This window comes from Rhinopithecus bieti, unplaced genomic scaffold (assembly GCF_001698545.2).
Source record: "Rhinopithecus bieti isolate Rb0 unplaced genomic scaffold, ASM169854v2 scaffold_31527, whole genome shotgun sequence".
NCBI classification, from domain to species: domain Eukaryota; kingdom Metazoa; phylum Chordata; class Mammalia; order Primates; family Cercopithecidae; genus Rhinopithecus; species Rhinopithecus bieti.
The window spans coordinates 2,263,755-2,281,366 of NW_016813959.1; the positions used below are offsets into that span (position 1 = coordinate 2,263,755).

The window sequence follows — 17,612 nt, forward strand, 5'->3', positions numbered from 1 at the left end:
TTTGAGGCGGAGTCTTGCTCTGTCGCCCGGGCTGGAGTGCAGTGGCCGGATCTCAGCTCACTGCAAGCTCCGCCTCCCGGGTTCCCGCCATTCTCCTGCCTCAGCCTCCCGAGTAGCTGGGACTACAGGCGCCCGCCACCTCGCCCGGCTAGTTTTTGTATTTTTTTAGTAGAGACGAGGTTTCACTGTGTTAGCCAGGATGGTCTCAATCTCCTGACCTTGTGATCCGCCCGTCTCGGCCTCCCAAAGTGCTGGGATTACAGGCTTGAGCCACCGCGCCCGGCGCATTTTAAAATATCTTTAAAAAACGGCATGAGCCAAAAAAAATTATGTCTGCTGCAGAGTGTAGCTGGGGCTCCCAACTGGTGATTACACCACAAAGGCATCTGCCATTTAGTCTAATTTGTCACAGTACTTAGGAGATTTGGGGCATAAGAAAGAAAAGGGCTCAAACTGGAGGGAAACGGGCTGGAGCCCAAACAGTCCTTTGGAGAGAGGGTCAGGAGGGGTGAGGAGAGCAGAGCTCCAATCCCGGGAGGATGTGCCTCGGCCCTAAACAAGTCCAGGAAAGGGGCTTCTGGGCGTCTGACTGCCCCAGCTTTGCTGCCCTGTGGGGTCTCCCTGTGTGTTTTCCTTCTGAATGGGCTCCGTGTCCCTTAAAGTTGATCCTCCAGGAAGCCCTTACCTGGAGGGCTTTCCTTTGGTTTTTGTTTGTTTGTTTTTTACAGCGTCTCACTCTGTCACCCAGGCTGGAGTGCAGTGGCGGTGCGATCTCTGCTCACTGCAACCTCCGCCTCACAGGTTCAAGCGATTCTCCTGCCTCAGCCTCCTGAGTAGCTGGGATTACAGGCGCCCGCCCCCCCCCCCAGCTTTTTTTTTTTTTTTTTTTTTTTTTTTTGTTTTTAGTAGAGATGGGGTCTCACCATGTTGGCCAGCCAGGATGGTGTCATTCTCCTGACCTCGTGATCCACCCACCTCGGCCTCCCAAAGTGCTGGGATTACAGGCGTAAGCCACCGCGTCCGGCCACCTGAAGTGCCTTTTTAAGACATCCTCTGCCCAAGCCACCCCCAAGAACTCTATCCTTTCTCCCCAGTGCCTAGAATGTCTTTAAAGGGAACCCACACCTTTGATCCCACACTCTGAAATGAAAATTTGCGGCAAACATTCCTGGCCCAGGCGGTACTTACATGAAATGTTCTTTTCCTTAGGCGAGTCTGTGCATCCACAAAATGCGTGGATTTTAGATTCTGTGCTGTTGTGCTAAACTCAAAAAGTTCAGGGCAGAGGGACCCAGGCATCTCAGAAAGGACAGGGGTGGAGTGGGGGTCGGAGGAGAACAAACTGACAGAGGATGTCAGAGTCAGGCACGGAGGGATTGGACGCTACTTCCTCCGCCTGGCTTGCTGTCCTGCTTGGCTGCTGAAGCACTCGAGCTATGTAACACCCGCCTCCCCGGCTTCATGGGATTTATACAGATTTTTTCTTTTAATCCTACTGGCTTTATTCAAAAGGAACACCATTTCTGAGGATTCGTATTCATCAAAGGGGTCACTAGGCTCTGACTCTGGGCCCAAGCTAAACTCACCCGTCTAAGCTATTCTGAATTCTCTTAATGTCCTTGGCTGGCCTCCACCTTCTCTTTGCCCAGCCCTTGCTCTGTGCTGGCCTCATCTCTATTCCTGGTGGGAAAGGCAGTTCTCTTTAGAGGACAAGTTAGACCTTTACTCCTCAATGCATTAGGTAGAAAGACAAGAAGCGATTCAGTAAAGGCCTCTGAGTCTTAGGTGAGAAACTCCGGTTTTTAATTCTTGACTCTACCAACTCGTGTGAGCCTGGTCTCCTCCAGGTCCATAAAATTGAGATCATTGTACTTGCCTTTATTAATAACCCAACACTCAAAACAGTGGAAAGGCCAGGCGCAGTGGCTCACGCTTGTAATCCCAGCACTTTGGGAAGCCGAGGTGGGCGGATCACGAGGTCAGGAGTTTGAGATCAGCCTGGTCAACATGGTGAAACTCTGTCTCTATTAAAAACACAAAAAAGTAGCTGGGCATAGTGGCGGGCGCCTGTAATCCCAGCTACTCTGGAAGCTGAGGCGGGAGAATCGCTTGAACCTGGGAGGCAGAGGTTGCAGTGAGATCGTGCCACTGCACTCCAGCCCTGGCAACAGAGTGAGACTCCGTCAAAAACATAAACAAATAAATAAATAATAACTGTGGAATGCAGTTCACAAAAGACTTTCACAAATCTCTCATCAGAGTCCTTTTATTAGACCCATTTTGCAGATGAGGAAAGGGAGGCTCAGAGAGGCCAGGAAACTTGCGATGGTGACTGGCCGTGTCAGGACCATGCAGAGATGCCAGGCCTTGTGGATGTAAATGCCACACATTGCCTGTGGTATCCTTCTGCTGCCAACCTGCTGGCCTGACTCGCCAGGGTATAGTTAGGACTGGATGAGGCGACGTGAAAGAAGGCTCTGCATCAGCCCCCAAGTTCTCCGAGAGACAACAGGGTGTGAGGACTGAGGTGCTGCCAGTGCTTTGGGGACCTCCTTGGTATAACTGGGGAGGCTCGGATGAATTATTTCCTCGGTGACCATGGTACTGCTGCTAACATCAGAGAATCAGCCAGGAGAAATGTCCAATCACATTAATCCAAAGTGACTTAATTCTAACGCTGCAGAGGCCACTGTGGCTGCCCACGGACTGACAGGTCCCTGATCCTGTTACTGTCAACTCCAGGCTGTGTAAATATTCTTCCTTGGGCCCCCTGGGATGGACAATCATGTGACACACGAATCCCTGGCTGACATTTGAGTCAGAAAGCGTCCCAGCGGAGAAGCTCCAGGAAATGGTTCCATCATCACCCCAACCTGGGTTTCTCTTCTCCCTATAGCTCAGTGGAGGGGCGGTGCGGCAGTGTGAAGGAATGAGGCCCATAGGTACTTGGAGTTTCACGAGGATGGGCACAGCAAATGTTAAGGTTTATAAGGATTAGACATGCACTGCCAGAAGCGTATGCTTGCACACATATCATCCTTCCCATGTGCTATGACTGGATATTTCTGTCCCCTCCCCAGGTTCATATGCTGAAACCCTAACCCCAATGTAATGGTATTAGGAGGTGGGGGCCTTTGGGTGGTGATTAGGTCATGAGGGTGGAGCCCTCACGGATAGAGTTAGTGCCCTTATAAGAAGAGGCTAGAGAGCTAGCCAGATCTCTTTCTGCCATGCGAGGTTACTACAAGAAGCTGTCTGCTGGCCAGGCATGGTGGCCCCTGCCTGTTATCCTAACACTTTGAGAGGCTGAGGTGGGCAGATTGCTTGACCAGCCTTGGCTCAACATAGTGAGGCTCCATCTCTACAAAAAATAAAAAATTTAAAAAAAAATTAGCCAGGTGTGGTGGCGTGCACCTCTAGTCTTAGCTACTTGGGAGGCTGAGATGGAAGGATCATTTGAGCCCAGGAGATTTTGGCTGCAGTGAGCCGTGATCCATTGCATTCCAGCCTCAGTGACAGAGCAAAGCCCTGTGTCAAAAAATAAATAAAAGAAGCTCTCTGCATCCTGGAAGAGGGCCCTCACCAGAACCCAACCATGCAGGCATCTCAGACTTCCAGGCTCCAGATCTGAAAAGTTGTTCCTGTTGTTGACAAACAACCCTGTCTATGGTAATTTGTTACAGGACTAAGACACTACAGGACCCTGAGGAGGTGGAAGGTGAATGCTGGGTGGTGCTGGGGAGGCAAAAAGATGGGCTGTGTGTTGGGAAGTCAGGTTGATGGAGAGAAGACATAAAAGCTAACAGGAGGAATTTAGACTTGATGCTAGGGAAAATAGCGAGGCATAGAGAGTTCTTGAATAGGAAAATTAAATTACTTGGGATTTTCTCTCCTATGAAAGAAAAAAAAAAGTCTATAGATGCTCCCTAAACTTCCTCTGTTCTTGGAATCTTCCAGCAATGGTAGCTTGCCCTTGGGGTTGCTTAGAGTCTGGAAATAAATAATGGTTCATGCTAACTACCGCAAAAATACTCTAATAGAACTCATTTTATTCTAATAAGATTTAAATGCATATGAACTGTGGTAGAAGCTTTCTTAAGTATTGTTTCATGTAATCTTCAAAGCAAGGCTAAGGCAGGGACTACTGGATCTATTCTGATGATAAGAATGCCTTTCCTTTGACGAGTCCATGGAAAATGCCTCATATCTTTCACACCGTGCTCTGCTTTAGCTCCCACCAGGGTCAGACTGGGGGCGGCTCCCTTGTCTCAGGCAACTTTGCACCCCCGGCACCTTTCCTTGATTGCATTAAGTCAGTGATGTAGCAGGACAGCACTGGGCTCTGCAGCCCTGAGATCTAACATGGAAACTGCCTCTACCTGCGCTGTCCTGAGTAAGTCACTTTCCCTCAGAGGCCCTTGAGTGCACTACTCTAAACTGTGTGGGGATGAGCCAGAGGATTTCCCAGGCTGCTCCCACTCAACAGTCCATGATTCTATTTGGGGCCGACGTGTTAGTAGAGAGAGTGCAGGACACTCAGCTGGGACAGGACCCCAGAGGGTGACTTGCTATGTTCTCAATCCTCCATCTGTCACCCCCCAAACCAGAATTTGGTTACATCTTCACACCAAGTGGATATCCATGGACTTCAAATTTTAAAGGGAACTGCATATCTAAGGCTGTGACTCAAGATTTTTCACCTGATATGTGCAACCTGACAGATGACACTCACACACAAATAATACCTATCCCCCTGGAAAACGTAAACGAGTCTGGTGGTGGGTTCTGCCCAATACCTGGTACACACACAACGATTCCTCCCTTTCTTTCATAGTCAAGAAAGCATGAAGAAATGCAAGCAAATGCGTGACTCACATGCTAAGAGTCTTAGTAACAGACATGGCTCTGAATCTGCTCTCACTCATTTAAAAATAAATGGCAAACTTTGATCATTTCCCTTCAACGAGAAGCCAATTATTTCAGATTCATATCATAATGAATGCTATTTCCAAAGCTGAGAACCCCTGGCCTAAGACTTGCAGTATTAGTCCAGAGAGGCTAGGTTAGGCTGCAATAACAAACAACCCCCCCAAATTCCGGAGCTTCAAACCAACACATTTATTTTTAGCTCATTCTGTATAGACTTTTCAGGTTGGCAAGGGGTCTGTCCTCATTGTAGTTATTCAGGGACCCGGGCTGATGGAGACTCCCTCTTGACATGGGCCTCTGGGATCACAGAGCAAGGGAACAAGAACCAGGGGAAAATACATTGGCTCTTAAAGCTGCTCAGATCCATCTCATTTTTGCTCCCAGTTCATTGGTCAAAGCCAGAGTCCAATAGGGCGGATTATATCATGCTCCCACACAGAGGGGCAGCTCACGTCCCTGACATGAAGTAAAGCAGGCTGCACACTCCCCATTCCTCATCCAGTTAAGGGGCTGGAAATACACCATTTGCCCCCTGGTTGTGAAGGGTAACCCACTTCTGGATGCATTTTTATCTTTCAGATGAAAAGTGTAGGAGTTTCCAGAGCATAGTGCCAGCTGAAGAACAAGGTAAATACCTTACTCATACTCTGCCCACCAGCACTCCTCATAGCTTGGACTATTTTTATAGTTTTATTGGGAATAGGGGAAATGATGAGGGAGTCATTGATGATTTTTCCACGAAGTCAAGTCCAAAAGGTAGAACCACAGGCTCTCTTCCTGTGCCCTATAACCAGTGGTGTGCTCGCAAATGTTTTAACAGCCTACTTTGTAGCGTGAATGGGAAACCCTGATTGGCAGCATTGGCCGTGTTCCATGGTGTAAATATTCCCACCACAGCCAATTTCAATTGCAAGATGAACACAGCTCTCAGTTGCAAGATGAATGCAGAGCTGTGAGATGTGCTTCAGCACACCACTGCCTAGAGCAGTTTTTCTTCTCTTTAAAGCTCCCTAACACTCAGCATCTTTGTAATTACTTTCTTAGTGTCTCTTCTCCCAGCTGGAGTAGAGGTTTTGTGAAGGTATGGATCACGTCTATTCATTGCTTTGTCTTCATTACCTAACTTGCCGTAGAGGAGTCCTTTTGCAAAGATGAGTTTCCCTTACTGTTCCCTTTCTCCACTGCCCTCCACTGCGAACAGAGTTCCTTGAAGCCACAGGTGGGATCCTCTCCAGAAGGTAAACAAGTGACTTCCACAGAAACAAATGAGGTTTTGGTACCTGCAGACAGGGCTCTCCAACTCACAGACCCTCCGCCCCGAGGTTTGTGTATCTTTTTCTTGCAAAAGGCAAAGATGATATCTCCTGGTAAAATCAAAACATCATGGTGAGAGGTGAGGCTAGCTGGACTTCCTGGGTCTAGTGGGGACTTGGGGGACTTTTCTATCTTACAAGAGGTTTGTAAAACACACCAATCAGTGTTCTATAAAACGCACCAATCAGCACTCTGTAAAATGCACCAATCAGCAGAATTCTAAAAGTAGCCAATCACGGGGAGGATTGAAAAAAGGGCACTCTGATAGGACAGAAATGGAATATGGGCGGGGCCAATGAGGGAATAAAAAAGCTGGCCACCCCAGCCGGCAGCGGCTACCCTCTGGGTCCGCTTCCACTCTCTGGAAGCCTTGTCCTTTCACTCTTCACAATAAACCCTGCTACCTCTCACTCTTTGGGTCTGTGCCACCTTTAAGAGCTGTAACAGTCACTGCGAAGGTCGGTGTCTTCCTTCTTTAAGTCAGTGAGACCATGAACCCACTGGCAGGAACCAACTCCAGACACAATGGTAGTTTTTGAGCCAGGGCATGGAGACCTGCAGCACCACTCATGCCCTCACAGCAGGGTTTTGCTTAGTTTCCACCACTCCACGCCCCCCCTCAGCTATGGGCAATCCCTACAACTGTCTCTTTCAGCCCTGAGGAGTGCCTTTCCATTGCCAGCTTTCTAAGATTCAGCAGAGAGGCATCTGTGATTTTCACTCCAGTGTGTCTGTTTTTCATGTTTTGTTTAGAAATGAGCTAAATCAAAGGACTGAACATTTTAGTACTTCTGAATTAGAAATGCCCAGCGTTTCCAACATCCCTTTCTTTGGCAGGTGTTTTGTGGCTGTCCATCGGGGGCGAGGTACTGGATATGGTTCTGATACTGACAAGCGCCATCCTCCTGGGCTCCAGAGTGAGTTGTCGCAGCCCTGGGTTCGACTGGCTCAGGGTGGATGCCTTGGTAGCCATCTTCATGGTACTGGCAGGTACTTTCCAACAGCATCCTTGGAACAGGCTGCCCCAGAGGGAAAGCAGAGCGCCAGGCTGGACATGCGGACATGTTCATTGCCATAGAACAGGCTGGCTCTTTCCCGTCAATGGTCATTTGAGCAGGGCAGGTAGCCCACTGGATAAGTCACCAATGAATTCCATTGGATGGAGACAATATTCCTAGGGTGACAGATGAAAAGGGGCTAGGCACAGATGGAAAGTGAAATTTATCCGTGTATCTTTATCACAACCAGGGAAGAGGGTGCCCTGGCTCTGACAGCTGACATCACTTCACTGAAAACAGTGCTTAGGCATGAGTCTGTGGAGGGATCCTGCCCAGGTGCAGACGTCTCCTTAACGGTTGTATGACCTCAGGCAAGTTACTTAACTTCTCTAAGACAGAACACTATAACGTATCTCAAAACACTTTGGCAATAACTAAGAGTGCACCTAGTATAGAAAAAGTACTCAATAGATGGTAGTTTAAAAAAAAAAAAAAAAGTATTCACATTTGGTATAAATATTCCATTAAAATAAATAACTCCTTTTTTTTTAGTTCTACTTCTGTGTTCTCCAAGCAACTTTTAAAGTCACTTAGTTGGGTCTCCTAAGAGGGCCTTTCCAGGGAGAAAGAACCTTGAACAAATGACTTCCTTTAGTCCTCAAACCGGATACGAAAAGTTACTCATGTTAAGTTAATCATGTAGCAGGTCAATTTGTACATCATTGTTGTGCTTGATAAGTGTCATGCAACTTTCCTAAGTCCTTTTTTTTAAATGTCCCTTTTAATTATTTTATTTTACTTATTTATTTATTTTGGGATGAGGTCCCCTCAGGGTGGTTTCAAACCCCTGAGCTTAAGCAATCCTCCCTCCTCAGCCTCCCGAGTACCTGGGATTACAGGTGCATGCTACCATGCCTACCTCCCTCAAGTCTTATCCTCAGCGAATGGGATGATAAAATCCAATTTCTGATCTTCTTAGGAAAGAACCAGGACATAGAGACTCCTGCCCAGGTTCTGACAGGTCCCCCTCAATTGTGTGTTTCTGGATGTCTCTTCATTTTCTTTTTTTTTTTTTTTTTTTTTTTTTGAGAAGGAGTCTCGCTGTGTCGCCCAGGCTGGACTGCAGTGGCCGGTGTCCAGCTCACTGCAAGCTCCAGACTCCCGGAGTTTACACCATTCTCCTCCGCCTCAGCCTCCCGAGTAGCTGGGACTACAGGCGCCTGCCACCTCGCCTGGCTAATTTTTTGTATTTTTTTTTTTTTAGTAGAGACAGGATTTCACCGTGTTAGCCAGGATGGTCTCGATCTCATGACCTCCGTGAAATCCGCCCGTCTCGGCCTCCCAAAGTGCTGAGATTACAGGCTTGAGCCACCGCGCCCGCTCTCTTCCAATTGTGGGAAAGAGATGTCCAGCGGAATGTTTAAGGATGAATACATGCAGATACATCAAAAGGACTTTATGAATGCTAGAGAGCTCCTTACAGCCAAAACACGCAGCATAGAGTTCTTTCATCATATGTCTTCTTAATTGTGGCTCACAGAGCTTTCCTTGTGCAGGGCTCCTAGGCATGGTGGCCCACATGATGTACACAACCATTTTTCAAATCACTGTGAACCTTGGACCAGAAGATTGGAAGCCTCAGACCTGGGACTATGGCTGGTCATATTGGTAAGTTGCTTGGTCATGGTGCTTAAGTCCTGGAGGGTCAGGAGAGATGCACATAAAGATGAACATAAGTTTTTTTTGTTTTTGCTTGTTTGTTTGTTTATTTGTTTTGAGACGGAGTCTTGCTCTGTTGCCCAGGCTGGAGTGCAGTGGCACAATCCCGGCTCACTGCAAGCTCTGCCTCCTAGGTTCACGCCATTCTCCCGAGTAGCTAGGACTATAGGCACACACCACCCCACCCAGCTAATTTTTTTTTTTTTTTTTTTTTGTATTTTTTAGTAGAGACGGGGTTTCACCGTGTTAGCCAGATGGTCTTGATCTCCTGACCTCATGATCCGCCCACCTCGGCCTGCCAAAGTGCTGGGATTACAGGCGTGAGCCACCGCGCCCAGCCAAACATAAGTTTTATAGGATGACCAACCTTGGTCATAGTGCTGGCATCTGCCAGTATGTGACTTTGGGTGAATTCTGTGACCCATCTGTAGCCCAATTCCCTCATCTATAAAGTGAGGATACTTGCCTCAAATATTTGTATAGGGATTTAAAGAGATTATGTTTATAAAACTCTTTGCACCTAGTAAAGTCCCCAAGAAATGGAGACATTGTTGATGTTCAGTTCTTAAACATGGTGTGGGAGGAAGTGTCTTGATCTATAACTCCTAATAAATACTTCAACGGGGGGAGATCCAGCCCCTGTTTCTAACACAAAGACAAGGTCATGACATGGGAATTCTGTCTCTAACGAACTCTACCACATTATGCAAGGCCACAGGGGTTCTCTTTGATGTGGACCTCTGAAGCATATCATATCTTAAAAATAGATGTACATAACTTACATTTTCATCTTATATAACAACCTCTTATGTTACTTTCCTCTTTGTAAAACGCATAACACGTTCAGGGCTCACTCCCTCATCCTACTATTCTAGGATTCAGTGAACGCATGTGTGTTACTGTGAGCCATATGCTTCGTGAGTTGCTAGAGTCTGAACTTTTCTTAGTCTTCATCTTCCCAGTCTGAAGATGTTAATTTTTACAACTGTTTCTCTGGGCACCTGTCCCTCCACCTGTTTGTCACTTAGCTGCCCCCCTTTGAATTAGGGCTGTTGGTTCTCAGGGGCTATCACTGGCACCTTACACAGTTGAGAGTGTAGTTGCAGCAGAACTCAGATGAATTGTAGGTGGATTCTTAACTCTGGCCAATTTGTACTGCACTCCTTTTGCTATGGATGGAAGCAAATTCCAAACACCGAAGGAGTCTGAAGAATGGTCTGTTTGTTTCCAATATCGCTTTGTTTTGTTTTTGTTTTCTGTAACTTTCAATTACTTAAGTTTTAGCAAAAGAAGTATGTAAATGGTTGTTAAAAATCAAATAGCACTAAGAATAAAAGTCGATCCGTTCCATTCTCTCCCTGTGCCACCCTTCTGATACCCACCAAGTTCATTCTGTTTGCGCTTAGTAAACCAGCTACTGTGACGATGGGTCTTACAAAAGATGTATTCACAGGGCAGATAAAACATTTATTCACAGGGCAGTCTGATAAGGAGGTGGGAGAATAGCTCTAAAATCCGCCTCCCTGAAGATAAGGCTTAGGGATATTTATGGGTTAAAGAAGCGGGGTGGTCTAAGGCAAAGAGGAAAGGTGATTGGCAGTGGGGAAAAATAAAGTCATTGGTAATCTGTGCAAGCATAGCCAGGGTTCATGGCTCTTCACAGGACTCATGCTCAGAAAATGGTAGCATTAGCATGTTCTGAGGGTAGAGTTTTTGGCCTTCTGACATCAAAAGGCTACCTCTCAGGCACTTGTAGAGGATCAGCTGAAGGATCAGTGGTCTCAACCAGTTTGAACTGGATAGGAGCTACACCAAGTTCCTGAAAAACAAGCAACCATTACCATGGTGACATATACATCATAAATGTTATCTGTAAGGAAGCCAGTGAAGTTAACCTTTAGTGGTGTGGCTTTTAGCTACACGGGGAGGAAAAAAAGCAAGCGACTGAAAGCAAGCAGGGCAGGTTAGGTTTGGTGCACCTAATCAGATTAGCTTCTCAGCTTCACTTCCAACCCCCAAGGCCCTCAGTCTTCCAGCCCTATTCCAGGCTGGTTGCTGTCTAGAGCTGTTACGAGACTTCCCTGAGCCACTCCCTTATCTTCAAATGCTGTTTCTTAGGTCCCATTGCCTTATCTTATTTAGTTTACATCTACCTTTTCTGGGAGTACATCCTTCAGTAGCTTCCTAAGAAAGGATCCAATGAGAGATAAATTATTTTACTCCTTGCATGCCTGGAAATTCAATACTCCATAATTGATCGATCATTCGGCACAGTACAGAATTCTCTGTTGGAAATCATTTTCCCATAGAATTTTGATGGCCATACTCCATTTTCTTCTAGCATTCATAATTTCTGTCAAGAGTCCAGCACCATTCTGATTCATGTGCCTTTGTAGGTGGCCTGTTGTTTTCTTCTCTTTATGACCAATGTTCTGAAATGTCATGATGATATCCTTTGGCGAGGATTCTCTTTTCTCCACATTCATCCTTCATCTATGTGCTTGGGGTTGGGACGGGGAGCCTTTAATCTGAAAATTCGTGTCCTGGAATTATGGTGATTTTTGTATTTGTATTATTCCTTTGATTATTTCCTTTCCTTAGTTTTTTGTTCTCCTTTTAGGAAACTCTTGTTAGTTAGATATTAGGTCTTTTGGGTTTATTATTCAAGGACCTTATTACTTTCTTTATATTTTGTTTCTCTTCTTATTATTTTTTCTGAAAAATTTTCTCTACTTGTCTTCCAGCCTTTCTGTTGAATTCTTATTTTGCACTGATTTTAATTTTCCAAGCTCTTCCTTGTTTTCTAGCTGTTCCTTTTTCATAATATCCTGATCTTGTTTTATTGATACGGCATCTTCTCTTCTCATGTTCCTCTAAGGATATTAATCAAAGGGTTTGTTTTTTGTTGCTGTTTTCTTTTGTTCCTTGTGTTATCTCTTTCCTTGAGAATTCTTTCTCCTCCCCACTTTGTTGTTGGACCTTTCCCCCAACGATGTTGGCATCTTTGATTGTCAAGGATAATTGGAAGCTCTAGAGCAGGGTTGGCATTTATCTACTGGTAGGCTCTTTTGTTGTTGTTTTGGCATGTGATTGGGTATGGCACCATCTATTTCATCTTGGAATTCCACTCCGCAAAAACACACACATATATCAGTTTGTAGAGGTTCCTTCTGCAACCTGTCAGTGTCTTCAGAAGGGAATCATCCAATATCTGCAGGAAGTGGAGTGAACTCGTATGCCTGGCTGATCATTTCTGAGGTTAGGCATAGGAAAGGGCTGGACAGCTTCCCACTCCTGTGCAGATTTCCATACAATCCCATTTTCAGACCAGCCCCCTTCCCTGCCTTCCTTTGGGCCTCCTGTCCATGAATCTGGAGGCTTTCCTTCCGTTCACCTTCTCCAGAGAATAAAACTTTGCTCTCCTGGGGGAAAGGGAGGTGGGGGAGAGTGTCTGTGGTAAGGAGGAGACTGGGGAAAAGGCCGCATTTTTTGTGCCGTATTTGTGCCTCAAGGTTCTGCACCTCTCAAGGATACAGCGGTGCTGATATAACAGGCATCCTTCTTGTCTTGTAGGTGGCCCTCATTGCAGACACTTTCTGTGTTGCGTCCCTCACTCCATGAATTAGTCATCCCTCTCCCAGCCATTTCCATCCTCTTGTGTCTCCTCTCCAATTCTCCTTGTCCTTGTCTGTTCACACTAGTACACATCCCTTTACTCTCATTTCAGTGGGGGTGTGGAGAGATGCAATGAGTTTCTGCCCTCATTTAAACCAAAATAATCACCTACTTAAAGAAAAGACGAAGCAAGGCCAGGCCCACCCCAGAACCCTGACGTGTGTCCCTGGTTAACCGAGCCCATGGCATCAGGAGGCAGCAACGTCTCGCAAGTCGGCCAACAGTACCCAGACTCACAGCGTTTGCAGCCGCATCCAGGATGTCCCACTTTCTAACTGGTGGTCGTGGACAAGTTGCTTAATTTCTCTGTGTGTCAGTTTCCTCATCTGTAAAATGGAGCTTATTACAGTGCCCCCATCAGGGGGTCGCTGCGAGGTGTTCAGTTAGATAATCCTGTACCCATCACAGCATCTGGCATACATACAAGACTGTTTATTATTGTTAATCTTACTATTATCCATGGGGAAGTGTCTCTGGTTAGCCCTACATTTTGCTTTTCTTCTCTCGGTTCTTTGTCCACCACACAGCCCTTCTGTTTATCTCATAATAATGCAAACATTTGAACACCCTTTGGTATAAAGTAGATGCTAATTACCATGTTCCCAACACAGTGCTGGGTTCTATGAAGGATGAAAAGTGTAGCCCATCATCTCAGTATGCAACGGGCTTACAGTCTGGATGGGGATATAAGAATAACGATGCTGGTTGGGCGCGGTGGCTCATGTCTGTCATCCCAGCACTGTGGGAGGCGAAGGCGGGCAGATCATCTGAGGTCGGGAGTTCAAGACCAGCCTAGCCAACATGGTGAAACCTTGTCTCTACTAAAAATCCAAAAATTAGCCAGATGTGGCGTCACACGCCTATAATCCCAGCTACTCGGGAGGCTGAGGCAGGAGAATTGCTTGAACCGGGAGGCAGAGGTTGCAATGAGCCAAGATTATGCCATTGCACTCCAGCCTGGGTGACAGAGACTCTGTCAAAAAAAAAAAAAAAAAAAAAAAAAAAAAAAAAAAAGACACTAATGCCACTGTCCTGGGTTAGAACCAACAACAGCAACAATTTGTAAGCTTCTATGCAGCAGATGCTATACTAAGTATTAATACGTCCCACGCATTCACTCATTGAATTCCTCACAGCCACCCTGGTGGCAGCATTGATATTATTCCAGTTTTGCAGATGAGGAAACTGATTCAAAGAGGTAAAGCAACCAGCTCAAGGTCACATGGTTAATACAAGGTGGGGCCACAGTGCAAAGCCAGCACAGTGACTCCAGAATCCATTCTCTTAACCCTTGGGCTAAACAATACGTTGACTAGACTCTGGGATTTGTGATCCAAAATGCAGGTCCAAATTGAGTAGAACAAGGAGCTGTTTTTTCCTCCAGATTGACCCCCAGCAGGAAGTCCTGGAATCACAGCCCTCAGCCCTTTCCTAACGGTGCCTTCTGTTGACAGCCTCGCTTGGGGTTCTTTCGCCCTCTGCCTGGCTGTGTCGGTCACGGCCATGAGCAGGTTCACAGCAGCCCGCCTGGAATTCACTGAGAAGCAGCGGGCACAGAACGGCAGTCAGCACTCTCAACACAGCCTCCCGGAACCCAAAGCTTCGGAGAGCGTTTGGAAAACAGGAGCTGCTCCTCGCCCTGCTGGACAAGCCTTCAGGAATGTTTCTGGGCACCTCCCACCAGGCGCCCCAGGCAAGGTGTCCATATGCTAGCCAGTGTCCATGGCTGCCACATCTGCACAGGCAAACAAGCCAGGCACTGACACTCACAATGTACACCCTGCCTCTGGGCTGGACTTCAGGAGACTGTTGTCCAGGGAAAGCTTCCATCCCCACCCCTCCACATCTCACCTTTTACTAAACACCTTTGGCTTCAGCCTTTGATTCCTGTTAAAATGCCAGTACCTTGAAGTGCGATATTGCTTACCAAAGATATCAACCATTGACACTCTAGTATAAAAGAGAGCTTCTTAATGACAGTGAATTTGATAAGGATACCAAAGAAAGAGGGAGGATGCCAGTACTAAGGGGAAGAGGAGTTAAAGAAAGGGGAAAGCAAGTCTTTTTAACTACAAGGGAGGCAAAATGTGTTGCCTGCATAGGTTTGTTGACAGAAAATCCAGAAAATGTTTTCTCCTAGTTGACACACACAATAAAGTATGTGCAACTATTCATACTTTCTTTTCATTTGAATCAAGAAGACAGAAATTTCAAAATATGTTTCCTGTTACTTTTAAAATATTTTTTCTTGGAAATTTTGTGTTTCTACTTATCATAAAATCAGTTTGGAAGGACAGTCGAACGATAGAAATGAACACACAGTCAAATGGAATGACATCTTATCTTAGTTTAAGTGGAACACATGTTTGAATTGTTCTGCTTAAATTAAATCGCCAGCCACTTTTGCTTCTAAAAATAAACATTACCAAACATGCAGGTCTTGTTGGAGGCAGTGGTGGGCTGCAGGATTCCTAATCCGGTCAGCTGCAATATTGTGTCAATTCATCCCATGTCTAGCTACCATGTTATTCAGGCCACAGGTTTTTCCACACATAATTTGGTTTTTTGAAAAAAAGAAAGGGGGGTGGGCATAGTGGCTCATGCCTGTAATCCCAGCATTTTGTGAGACTGAGGTGGGCAGATCACTTGGGATCAGGAGTTCGAGACCAGCCTGGCCAACAGGGTGAAACCCGGTCTCTACTAAAACAAAAACAAACAAACAAAAACAGAAATAACTGAGCATGGTGGCACATGTCTGTAATCCCAGATACTCAGGAGGCTGAGGCAGGAGAATCACTTGAACCTGGGAGGTGGAGGTTGCAGTGAGCAGAGATCACGCTGCCACACTCCAGCCTGGGCAATAGAGTGAGACCCTGTCTCGAAAAGAAAAGAAAAGAAAAGAAAAGAAAAGAAAGGGACTACAAACTCTAACAACCTTCAATATGTCCTTGCTCAGATCCATTTTAAAAATGATATTCATATGTTTTGTAAACATATCATTTCTGGGAAAATTAAATCCAATAAAAATCTGTTTATGCTGAACTGTAAAACTTATACTGTCCTAAAATAAATGAAAAAAAAAATCCAGCTACCTTTGTGTTTGGGGCTTAATGTGAGCACCTGCCTGACAAACATTGCTTCTGTGGAATTCTGTGTTTCATTGCACTAAGCATATATGAAGAGATATACAATGGATTCTTGCTGGAATAAACCCAACCCAGAGAATGTCTGCTGGGGTTCCCTGGACCATTTGCTCACCAACAGCAGGAGAGTTTATACCCACAAGCCTCTGCCCTCTGCAGTGTGCAGGTACTTTCAGATGATTTTTCATCCCTATGTATTCATGTAGGCAGGTCCTGTGTGACTGTCACATTCTCAAGTCAAAGTCTCATCTTACAGGGATGGAAATACACTGGAGAGAGACTTCCCTGAATTCTCTCTTGTGAAAAACACCTGTGAACACTGTGGCTGAGGATGCCAAGGAAGAAATGAATTTTAAAACTATTTGGACAAGTGTTTGTTTTATTTATTTATTTTCTTCATCGACTTTTATTTTAGGTTCAGCGCGGGATACATGTGCAGGTTTGTTACATGGGTAAAGAAATAAATTTTTGGCTGGCCACAGTGGCTCACACCTGTAATCCCAGCACTTTGGGAGGCCCAGGCAGGTGGATCACCCGAGGTCAGGAGTTCGAGACCAGCCTGGCCAACATGGTGAAACTCCATCTCTACTAAAAATACAAAAAATTAGCCAGGCGTGGTGGCGGACGCTTGTAATTCCAGCTACTCGGGAGGCTGAGACAGGAGAATCAGTTGAACCCGGGAGGTGGAGGTTGCAGTGAGTCAAGATCATGCCACTGCACTCCAGCCTGGGCAACAAAAGGAAAACTCTGAAAAAAAAAGAGAGAGAGAGAGAGGAGGGAAGGAAAGAAGGAAGGAAGAAAGGAAGGGACGGAGGGAGGGAGGGATTTCTGGAGCCATGTGAGAGCAACTGGCATCATCAGATGGTACACTTGGCCCCTGGAGAACAAAGCCAGTGGTCAAACACCAGGGCAGGACAGAAGGCAACTGGTCACTGAGGCTTAAGTCAAAAAACCATTCTTTGCTACATCCTCTGAGCTCACAAGGCACTTGGCTTCCTTATAAATGTTTTAAATATCAATTTTATCGAAGTATAACACACGGAGAGAAAAGTATACAAATCACAAGTGTACAACTTCATAAATGTTTGGAAAGTGAACACGCCCAGGTATCCACCCTCCACCTCAAGAAACAGAACCAAGATGCCTCATTTCATCTGTCTTTGCTGCAATACGCACCCAGTTGGATTTTCATTTGGTATAATGAAATCATCTCTTTTCATCTTTCCCCCCTCACACATGCTACATTTTTCTATGCAAGAACTGTTCTCTGTACCCCCAGCATCTAGAACAATGGTTGGCAAGTGGAAAATGTTATATTTGTATATACTCATATGTATATGTAAGCATATGAATATGCATGTTTGTATACACACACACATGCACACAAACACTGTCAAATAGACTCCTTTTTAGCTTTCTATTTTATTTTTGAGACAAAGTCTCAGTCTGTCGCCCAGGCTGGAGTGCAGTGGCACGATCTTGGCTCACTGCAACCCCTGCCTCCCGGGTTCAAGCAATTCTCGTGCCTCAGCCTCCCGAGTATCCTGCCACCACGCCCGGCTAATTTTTGTATTTTTAGTAGAGAGAGGTTTCACCATGTTGGTCAGGTGGCCAGGCTGGTCTCGAACTCCTGACCTCAGGTGATCTGCTCGCCTCGGTCTCCCAAAGTGCTGGGATTACAGGTGTGAGCCACCACACTCTGCCTCCTTTTTAGCTTTATATGGGAAATAATATAGCTCATGATTGAGAGCATGGACTCTGGAGTCAGACAATCTGCATATACATCCTGGTTCTTCACTTTGACCTTGAGTAAGCCACTTAATCTCTCTACACC

The 17,612-nt window shown here is 45.9% G+C and overlaps 1 protein-coding gene across 1 annotated transcript in view; it reads left to right on the forward strand.

Annotated features, from left to right (window-relative positions):
- The window catches only part of GSG1L2 (GSG1 like 2), a 16,690-nt gene extending 2,342 nt beyond the window's left edge, over positions 1-14,348 (forward strand). Inside the window, exons 2-5 of the mRNA XM_017849221.1 lie at positions 5,509-5,556; positions 7,081-7,233; positions 8,798-8,909; positions 14,090-14,348. Coding sequence (XP_017704710.1) covers positions 5,509-5,556; positions 7,081-7,233; positions 8,798-8,909; positions 14,090-14,348 — 572 coding nt within the window. The remainder of the gene's footprint in view (positions 1-5,508; positions 5,557-7,080; positions 7,234-8,797; positions 8,910-14,089) is intronic.
- The last annotated feature ends 3,264 nt before the right edge of the window (positions 14,349-17,612 follow it).